Source organism: Cucurbita pepo, chromosome LG12 (genome assembly GCF_002806865.2).
Source record: "Cucurbita pepo subsp. pepo cultivar mu-cu-16 chromosome LG12, ASM280686v2, whole genome shotgun sequence".
Lineage (NCBI taxonomy): Eukaryota > Viridiplantae > Streptophyta > Magnoliopsida > Cucurbitales > Cucurbitaceae > Cucurbita > Cucurbita pepo.
In genome coordinates this window covers 3,555,713-3,567,005 of record NC_036649.1, presented here as the reverse complement: position 1 = coordinate 3,567,005, position 11,293 = coordinate 3,555,713, and the positions used below count along the sequence as shown (strand labels likewise).

At 38.8% G+C, this 11,293-nt stretch overlaps 1 protein-coding gene across 1 annotated transcript; it reads left to right on the top strand.

The window, feature by feature from the left end:
• The first annotated feature begins 3,250 nt into the window (after positions 1-3,250).
• On the top strand, positions 3,251-4,079 carry LOC111807021. Its single transcript, XM_023692586.1, has 2 exons — positions 3,251-3,508; positions 3,585-4,079. Exons 1-2 carry the CDS (start codon positions 3,251-3,253, stop codon positions 4,077-4,079), a joined length of 753 nt encoding a protein of 250 aa, XP_023548354.1.
• The last annotated feature ends 7,214 nt before the right edge of the window (positions 4,080-11,293 follow it).

The window sequence follows — 11,293 nt, the reverse complement described above, 5'->3', positions numbered from 1 at the left end:
TTTTTTTTTTTTTTTCTCGTTTTCTCGTTTTCTCATTTTCCTCTTTTATTTATTTATTTATTATATATATTATTATTATTTTTTCTTTCTTTCCCGGGTCGTTACATTCTCTGAGCTTCTTTTTTTCTGTTGTGACTTTAGAATAGAAAACAACGTATTTATTCTAATTATAGCTATGAGAATGCCACCAATAAACAGCCATTATTCCTATACACCGAATGCCACCAATAAACAGCCATTATTCCTATACACCCTCCCGACCTTTTCTTTCGCCACTAACTTTTCAATTTAAAATCTACTAACAAATTAACTAAGAATGACATTTAATGTTTATTCAACAAAACTCCCCCATAAACTTAAATGCTCCTGCCATCTATCATGCCAATCATCTTCTTGTATTTGTCAAAAAGTACTTTCGATAGCGGTTTTGTAAAGATGTCCGCAACTTGATCCTGACTTGCCACATGCAGCAATTCCACACTTCCTTCCTTCACATGATCTCGGATAAAGTGAAAACGAACGTCAATGTGTTTGCTTCTTTCATGGTTCACTGGGTTATTTTCCAATTCAATTGCAGATTTGCTGTCAACTTGAATCACGGTTGCACCTCGTTGCTTTAGCTCCATTTTGCTCAACAAATTTCGAAGCCATATCGCGTGACATACACACCAAGATGCTGCCACATACTCAGCTTCACACGTCAAGAGTGTCACGATTAGTTGTTTCTTTGAAAGCCAAGTAAATGCTGTGTTGCCCATAGAGGATACATAACTCGATGTACTTTTCCGATCGTCTATGTCTTCGCACCAATCACTATCAGAGTAACCAACTAACTTGTAATCTTCTGTTTTTGAGTAGAATAACCCAAGTGGCACTGTTCCTTGGATGTACCGTAGGACTCACTTCAACGCCTTCCAATGTGAATAAATTGGCTCCTCCATGAACCGGCTTATAATACCGACACTTAATGAAAGATTTGGCCTTGTGCATGTAAGATAACGAAGGCTTCCTACCAGACTCCAGTACGTATTTGCATCTATTCGTTCTCCTTCATCGTACTTTGAGAGTTTTGCGCCTGGTTCCATTGGTATTGATATCGAGTTGCAATTTTTCATCTTGTACTTCTTCAAAATCTCCTTTGCATATGTCTCCTGTGATATAAAAATACCCGTCTCTCCTTGTTTAACCTCCAAACCAAGAAAAAACTTCAACAAGCCCAAACTTGTCATCTCAAATTCTCGTGTCATTGTGCTTTTAAACTATTCTATCATTTCATCATTGTTACCTGAAAAGATGAGGTCATCAACATAAAGAGCAATAAGTATCACATTACTTCCACTTTTCTTTGTGTAAAGTGCATGCTCGTGGGGACATTGCTTGTACCCATTGTCCTTGAAGTATGTATCGATACGAGAATTCCATGCTCGCGGAGCTTGCTTCAACCCGTAAAGCGCCTTCTTCAATTTTAGTACCTTCTTCTCTTCTCCAATTTTCATGTACCCGGGTGGTTGTTCGAGGTAGACTTCTTCTTCAAGCACACCATTCAAGAATGCTGACTTCACATCCATTTAAAATATTGGTCATTTGAATGAGCCTCTTGGGAAATGAGCAATCATATTGTCCCCATTCTTGCAACGGGAGCAAACGCTTCGTCATAGTCGATTCCCACCTTTTGCTTGTATCCCTTCGCAACAAGTCACGCCTTGTAACGCTTTATGTTGCCTTGAGCATTCATCTTTTTCTTCAACACCCACTCCACACCAATGGGCTGACTTCCTTCCGATAATTCTGTTAACTCCCATGTATTGTTATGATGAATCACTTTAATCTCCTCATCNTTTATTTATTTATTTATTATATATATTATTATTATTTTTTCTTTCTTTCCCGGGTCGTTACATTCTCTGAGCTTCTTTTTTTCTGTTGTGACTTTAGAATAGAAAACAACGTATTTATTCTAATTATAGCTATGAGAATGCCACCAATAAACAGCCATTATTCCTATACACCGAATGCCACCAATAAACAGCCATTATTCCTATACACNTTCGCTTGCTTCATTTACTCGCACATCATGACTCACCATCACCGTCTTGCTTATCGGGTCAAGTAGCTTGTACCCTTTTATCTTCTCATGGTACCCAATAAAAATATACCTTTTGCTTTTCTCTTCGAGCTTCGTTCTTTGTTGATCTGGTACGTGAGCATAAGTCACACTACCGAACACTTTATTATGCGAAACTGTAGGCTTTTGTCCGCTTCAGGCCTCTTGTGGTGTTTAATCATCTAACTTTGCATGTGGACATCGATTCTGCACATAGATAGCGCATTGCACGACTTCTGCCCAAAATTTCTTTGGCATCCTTTTGCTCTTGAGCATTGACCAAACCATGTCGAGAATGATCTGGTTTTTTCTCGGCTACACCATTTTGTTGAAGGGTGTACGATGCGGTTAGAAATCGCCCTATACCTTGCTCCTCGCAATACTCCATGAAAGTCGTTGAAGTATACTCGCCACCTTTATCAGATCGTACAACTTTGATGTGTCTGCCAGTTGTCTTCTCCACCATCACTTTGAACTTTTTGAAGACCTCGAATGCCTCGAATTTTTCATATATTTGTATGAATCAACTCGAGAGGTTGTTTAGCCCAAAATTCAGTCTTCTTTTGAATTGAGGTTCTCGCATGCTTGCTGAGCACACATTCTTCACAAAACTTTCCTTCGTAGTCCATGTTGGGTAGCCCGTGCACCATATTCTTCTTTGCTAACTCTTTCAAGCCGCCATGATGTAAGTGACCAAAGCGGAGATGCCACAGTGATGCCTTGTCTTCTATGTTGACTCGCAAACAATTTTCTCGTATGCTTCTTAAATTCAGTTTGTACATCTGATTTCTTCATATCTCGACTCGAGCAACCAAACATCCTTGCTTGTCCTTCAGGTGAAGCAGGTGGTCTTTTAAGAATATCGAGTAACCTTTCTCTATGAGTTGCCCCTGTTAGTTTGTTTAATCTTGTATTACAGTTTTAGTATTTGTGGATAATAGCAAGGGAAGTTATTAGCAGTTGTTGCTAGGAAGTTAGTGTAGGTTATTAGCAGTTATTTAGTTTTTTTTCTGTCTACATATGTAGAGTGCAGCAAGTTGAAGAAAATAATGAAGTTGGTTTTGCTTATTTTTTCTGAGTGTTGTCTCTTTCTTGTATGAGTGTGTCTGACATTTGGTATCAGAGCTTGGTTACATGCCAAAGATCATGCCGAGAAATAATAACAACACTGGAGAGAGAGGAGAGTCATTGAAGTCTGCAACAAAGGAAGGTCTAGTAACACTCCAATACCCGACGTTATCGAGAACCAACTACTCGGCATGGGCTATGAAGATGAAGGTCTATTTGCGTGCTCAAGGGGTGTGGGACGCAATCGAATCAACTGAGTCTCTGGATAGTCTTGATGAAAGGAAGGATCAAATGGCCTTAGCAGCTATCTATCAAGCAATCCGTGAGGAGATGTTGGTTAGTAGAGAAAGAGATAGCAAAAGAAGCATGGCAGACGTTAAAAACTATTCATGTCGGTGTTGAACGTGTAAAGGAGGCAAAGATCCAAACTCTGAAGATTGAGTTTGAAATTATGAGTATGAAGGAGTCCGAGACTATTGATGATTATGCAGCAAGGTTGACAGAAGTTGTTAATAAAATACGTACTTTTGGAGACAAGTTTGAAGAGGCATACTTGGTGAAAAACTTTCTCCGCTCAGTACCTCCTAAGTTTCTTCATATCGCATTGGCAATAGAGCAATTTGTCGATTTAAAGGTGATGACCATGGAGGAAGTCATCGGCCGTCTTAAAGCATACGAGGAACGGATCGGTGGAAACAAAGAGAATGCTGAGCATGTCTTATTGACTCAAGGAGAATGGAAAGAGAAAAAACGTAGTGACAATGGAGGCCATAGCCGATGGCGAGGTCGTAGTGGTCGCTGGAGAGGGAGAGGTCATGGACGTGAAAAGGACTCGTTTCATCAAGAGAAGAAGGCTGACAAGAGCAAGGTAAGGTGCTACAATTGTCAAGTNAGAGAAAAAACGTAGTGACAATGGAGGCCATAGCCGATGGCGAGGTCGTAGTGGTCGCTGGAGAGGGAGAGGTCATGGACGTGAAAAGGACTCGTTTCATCAAGAGAAGAAGGCTGACAAGAGCAAGGTAAGATGCTACAATTGTCAAGTCCTAGGTCACTATGCCTCAAAATGTCGGAAGGTGAAGTGTTATAATTTGTCAAAAGATTGGCCATTATGCATTCGACTGTAGATCGAAGAAAAGAGAGGATCATTATGCATCCCACTGTAGATCGAAGAAAAAGGAGAATCAGGCGCACTTAACTGAGACGTAAAGTGATGAGGATGAGTCAGCCTTACTTACGGCACAAGTTTGTGAAGTTCAAACTCTTGGTTCACCAGAGTTGACGGAAATGGCTCTTTATGAAGAGAAGGTTTTCCCGCAAGAAATTGAGAAGAAAAACAACATTTGGTTCCTAGATACGGGAGCCAACAATCACATGACTGGTTGTCGAAGTTGGTTCTCGGAATTGAACGAGTCAGTGACCGATACGGTGAAGTTCGAAGATGGATCACTTGTAGAGATAAAAGAACGTGGAGATGTGATGCTGCAATGTGAAAATGGAGATCGCTGTATTCTTTCTGATGTATATTTCATTCCTAAACTTAAAAGTAACATTATAAGTTTAGGACAATTGGATGAACAGGGCTGTAAAGTTGAGATCGAACATGGTTTACTTGTCATTTTCACAAAGGCAAAGGAGTTCTTGGCAAAAGTGAAGCGGTCAAGAAATAGGCTATATACAATTAGCCTAAAAACAACGAAACCAACATGTCTACTTGGTAAGTTGTCTAAAGATTCTTGGTTGTGGCATGCTAGATATGGGCATTTGAATTTTGAGGCTTTAAGAAACCTGTCTACGAAACTGATGGTGAAAGGAACCACATGTTGAAAGGATCAAACAAGTTTGTGATAGTTGTGTAATCACTAAACAACGAAGAACACCATTCCCACAACAAGCGAATTTTCGAGCCGTTAGTGTTCTACAATTGGTGCATGGCGATTTGTGTGGTCCAATTACTCCAACAACTTATGGAGGTAATAAATCTTTTTTCCTGTTGGTAGATGATATTAGTAGATATATGTGGATTGAATTGCTAAAAAATAAATCTGATGCATTCTTGGGATTCAAACGTGTAAAAAATAAAATTGAAACTGAATCCGGAAAGAAATTACAAGCGCTTAGAACTGATAGAGGTGGAGAATTTACAAGTATTGAGTTCAAAGAATATTGTGAGAGTAGTGGGATTAAAAGATATTTAACAGCACCCTATTCTCCGCAACAAAATGGTGTGGTTGAACGACGAAACCAAACTGTTGTTGCAATGGTGCGAAGCATGTTGAAGTGCAAAAATTTGCCGATGTATTTCTGGACAAAAGCGCTGAAGACAGCTATCTACATTCTTAATAGATCCCCAACGAAGAGTGTAATTGAAGTAACTCCTTATGAGAAATGGAGAGGAAGAAAGCCTAATGTAGAGCACTTTAGAGTGTTCGGAAGCCTGGCGTATGCAAGAAATACAACACCAAATTTAATCAAATTACAAGACCGAAGTGTGCCAATGATTTTCGTGGGATATGAAGCAGGTTCAAAAGCTTATCGTTTGTATGATCCTAAAGCGAAAAGACTTCATATCAGCCGAGACGACAAGTTTCTAGAAGAAGAAGAATGTAAATGGGATGTGCAACAATTGGAAGAAAATAAGAAGGAAGGTGGTAAATTCGCTGTTCATTATGATCCACAAGTCTATGTGAATGACGAGGACATTTTAGAAGAGTGGGGAGAATCATCAGGGACTCTATTGGGAGACGATTCATCACCAGCAAATGATTTATCACCAAGAGACAATTCATCACCAAGAGACGATTCATACATCTCATCAAGTCCAAGAAAATTTCGACAGTTAAGAGAAATTTACTCTGATTCTATTGAGTTGGATGAAGAAGCTGGGATGTATTTTCTTTCACTTGAAAAAATGGCACGTGGGAGTTCGCAAAACTACCAAATGGACATCAAACAATCAGGTTGAAATGGGTATATAAGTTGAAGAGAAATCCAGATGGGGAGATCGTGAGATATAAAGCCCGGTTAGTCGCAAAGGGTTTTGTCCAGAAATATGGAGTGGACTTTGATGAGGTATTTGCACCTGTTGCAAGGCTTGAAACAGTGCGAGTCTTGATTACTATAGCAGTAGGAGAGTTGGGAGATTCATCATATGGATGTCAAGTCAGCATTTCTTAATGGTGAGTTGAAGGAAGAGGTTTATGTAGAACAACTAGAAGGATTTGCTGTGGTAGGTCGAGAAGGGAATGTTTTACGACTCAGAAAAATATTGTATGGCTTACGTCAAGCACCTCGTGCCTGGAATGCAAAACTGGATAATTGCTTAAAGTCTCTTGGATTTCAAAAGTGTCCTTTAGAGCATGCTATGTATACACGTTGGAAGGAAAATAAAATTCAGATAGTTGGAGTTTATGTTGATGATTTAATTATTGTCGGGTCAAACAAGGATGATATTTTAACCTTCAAGCAACAAATGAAGAAGTTGTTTGAAATGAGTGACTTAGGATTGCTGTCTTATTATTTGGGAATAGAAGTTAAACAAGATGTTGATGGAATCAGGATTTCTCAGTCGAGTTATGCGGCAAAGCTTTTGGCAAAACTTGGAATGATGGATTGTAATCCGTGTCATGTTCCTATGGAGCCGAAAACAAAACTAAGCAAAGTGAGTAATTGTACATCTGTTGATTCCACTCTTTATAAGAGTATTATCAAAAGTCTTCGTTATTTAGTGAACACACAACCTGACTTATCATATTCCGTTGGAGTTATGAGTCGTTATATGGAAGCTCTAACTATGGTTCATATGGCAGCTGTAAAGCAGATACTCAGGTACGTGAAAGAAACTATTGATATTGGATGTCATTATGTGAAGGCAAAGCAAATAGAAAATCGCTTATTCGGATATAGGTGATAGTGATCTTGCTGGAGATCTAGATGATCGAAAGAGCACTACGGGGACATTGTTTTTCTTATATGGCAATCCAATTACATGGACTTCAAAGAAACAAAAAATGGTGACACTTTCGTCCTGTGAAGCAGAGTATATTGCGGCAACGTCAGCTGCTTGTCAAGGAATATGGTTAGGACGTTTACTGAAGGAATTGCATGGGAAGGAAGTAAATCCAGTTCATTTAAATATCGATAACAAGTCTGCTATAGCATTAGTGAAAATCCAGTTCATCATGATCGCAGCAACCATATAGACATGAGGTTCCATTTCATTCGTGAATGTGTGCAAAAAGGAGAGATTGAAGTGGATCATGTAAAAAATGAGGATCAATTGGCTTATATACTTACGAAGCCATTAGGACGACAAAAATTTGTGGAGCTTCGAGAAAGAATTGGTTTGAAGAATGTAAGAATGTGAAGATCGAAATAAAAGATTAAGGGGATGATTTGTTAGTTTGTTTAATCTTGTATTACAGTTTTAGTATTTATGGATAATAGCAAGGGAAGTTATTAGCTGAGAAGTTAACGTAGGTTATTACTAGTTATTTAGTTTTTTTTTTCTGTCTACATATGTACACTGCAGCAAATTGAAGAAAATAATGAAGTTGGTTTTGCTTATTTTTTCTGAGTGTTGTCTCTTTCTTGTATGAGTGTGTCTGACAGCCCCATACTCAATATGTTGGTTTTGAGGTCTGGTACATAATAAACATCTTGGATTGACCCCATTAAACCATCATTTTGCGAGAAATGTATCGTATCTCGGTCTTTGACCTCCACCTTTGACGCATCTCCAAATGACACATGACCATTTTCAATATTTTGCATCTCTTTTAATAGGTACTCGTGACCACACATATGGTTGTTTGCCCCTGAGTCGAGGTACCATAGAGTGTCGTTGTTGCTGTTGTCTTCATTTTGAGCCATCAAGAGAATACCTTCGTTTGTTGCGTCATCCAAGGCTAGGTTGATTGTTTCTTCACCTTTTTATCGGCTCGACAATCTTTTGCAAAATGCCCCATTCTACCACAATTGTAACATTTGTCGGAGTTACAATCATTCACATAGTGACCATATTTGTGACATTTGTAGCACTGAATGTTGGAATAGATTGATCAGTCGCCTCTTCCTTGACTGTGTCCTCTTCCACGCCAATTTGCTTGGCTCGACTGTCCCTTCTCCTTATAGTATCCTTCATGACTACTGCCTTAACCACCATGACCATTTTCACTACTTTCACGACCTCGACCTCTACCTTGAAAATTTTGAGATTAGAGTGTCTTTTCATCTTTGATTGATGCCTTGANTTTTTCTATTTTTAGGTATTAGTTGATAGTTTGTATCCTATATAAACGTGGTAAACCTGAATGAAGATCATACTTTCGATCCCAATTCTATTTCTATTTCTCATTCTTAACATTAATAATCTCAAAATCTTCTCCACAACTCGCGTCTCGGGTAACATTTCTCTATTTTGGTTGAGTTGGTTTACCACGGTCTGTACACGGGTGATGTAGTCAGATACACTTTCTGACTCCTTCATCTTCATACTCTCCAACTCGCCAAGAAGAGTTTGGAGACGCACTTGCTTGACTCGGTCAGTTCCTTTGAACACTTTTCCTAAAGTGTCCCACGCTTCTTTTGAATTAGTTGCATTGGAAATCTTCTAAAAGCCTGACTTGTCAACGGCTCGGAACAACATGTATAGCCTTATCCTTTAATCGCACCTCTTTTAACGCTTTGTTTTGTGCCGCCGTATAACCCATGGTGTCTTTTGGTTCTTCGAAACCTTCTTCGACCACCTCCCATGCATCTTGAGAGTCGAGAAGAGCTTTCATTTGAATGCTCCAATTCTCGTAGTTTTTCTTCGTTAATCGCAGTAGCGCCATTTGACCCGTCACATACGCCATTGGCTCTGATACCAATTTGTGAAAGAATACTTACGAACTTGTGAAAGAGATGTCATGCACACTATCTTTTATTTGAGAGTGGAGAGATAAAGAAAGTTTATAAAAAAAACAAAACCTTCTTCTTTTACTTCTCTGTATTTTCTTTTTTCTATGCTCTTTTCTTTTTCTCAGCTATCTGACTTTACAATAGAAAACAACGTATTTATAAGCTTTTCTAAATCTAAGTATAACTATGAGAATGCCACCCATAAACAGCCATTATTCTTGTACAGGCTGTTGGCCTTTTCTTTCACCACTAACTTTTCAATTTAAAATCTACTAACAAATTAACTAAAAATGACATTTAATATTTTTTTCAACAGTCAAATCATGTATTTGGAGTTTATTTTTTAATAAATGGTGACGTCGTGCTTCTCTATTTTAGGTTACACGAATGCCCCCATTGCTTCGAATGTGAAGGAGAAGTTGATAGAGACTTAAGGTTGTGGGATCTTAAGTGGAGGGATTGTTGAAGGGACACTAGTAGATACATTTCTAAAGATAGAAAAAGTAGTAATTTGTTTAACAAATTTAGTTACTACGGAGAAGGAGGGGGTGAAAGCAATTTCATCCACAGAAATCCCAACCAACTCCGAGAAGCAATGAAATTCCGTCCTATAAAATGACCTCCCTTTCCAATCATTCAAATCACTCCTCCTCTCAATTTAACTTCAATTTTTGTTGTCACCAACAACTGGTATCAGAGCGATCTTGCAGCAGCAAGAATGGCAACAGAAAAATAAGTTGAGAGCTATGTTCAGCTCGCCATCCCAAGGTTCGATGGTCACTATGATCATTGGGCAATGTTGATGGAAAATTTTCTCAGATCAAAGGAGTTTTTTGATATGGTGGAGACGAGTTATGAAGAGACAAATGAAGGCGAGGTACTCTCAGCTAGTCAACAGCAACTGTTGGCAGCATCGAAGTTGAAGGACCTGAAGGTGAAGAACTATTTATTCCAGTCCATTGATAGGACTATCTTGGAAACAATGCTTCAGAAGAAGACATCCAAGGAAATTTAGGATTCTATTAGGAGGAAGTATCAAGGCTCAACGAGAGTAAAGCGTGCTCAACTTCAAGCAGTTAGAAGAGACTTTGAAATTCTTCAAATGCAAAAGGAAGAAACGGTAAATGATTATATTGGCAAGGTTATGAGTCTTGCAAGTAAAATGAGGATGCATGGTGATTCAATCACGGATGTTGCGGTCGCAGAAAAGATTTTGCGATCACTAACTCCAAAGTATGATGACATTGTATGTTCTATCGAAGAAGCAAACAATGTCGAAGAGATGTAAATAAATGAACTCCAAAGCTCCCTGTTAGTACATGAACAGAGACTCAATCGTACAAATGCAATAGAGGAGATGACAGCCTTAAAGATATCCACACCAAGTGAAACTTCAAGCCCTAGAGGTAGAGGGCAAAGAAGAGGCAGAGGTCATGGGAGAGGCAGTCGAGAAAGAAGTGGAGATGTTGGCAGGTCAGCAGATCTAGTCAGAAACGATTATGACAACAAAGGCAAGAGATACTTTGACAAGTCTAAGGTGGAATGCTATAGATGTGGACGCCTTGGACATTACAAAAATAAATGCTAAAGGAGAAAAGAGATCAATCCAATTTTGTGGAGAGAAGAGAAGAAGAAACATTGTTAATGTCATTCCATGCTATGAAGGTTGCAGATCAAGGTGTATGGGTCGTAGACTCTGGATGCAGCAACCATATGACATGTTGTAAAGAATTCTTCTCAACTCTGGATGAAAATTTTCATACTACTGTTTCTCTTGGCAACAATTCAACTATCCAAGTGATGGGGAAAGGAACCGTAGATATCAAGACTAGAAATGGCTTTGTAGAGTCTATTTCTAATGTATTCTACATTCCCGATCTGAAAGCCAACTTACTTAGTATTGGTCAGTTACAAGAAAAGGGGTATGTGATCACATTCCAAAATGATAAATGTGAGATTTATGACTCCAAAAGAGGATCGATTGCTAAGATGAAAATGACCACCAACCGTCTATATCCGTTGACGTTAAATATCGTTGCCAAAAGTTTGATGGTGAAGAAAGAAGATACCACCTGGCTTTGGCATTTTAGGTATGGTCATCTACACTTCAAAGGATTAAAGACGTTGGTCTTCAAAAAAGATGGTAACTAGGTTGCCAGATATTACTCCTCCAGCAGAAATTTGCGAGAGCTATGTATTAGCAAAACATGAAAGAAATTCTTT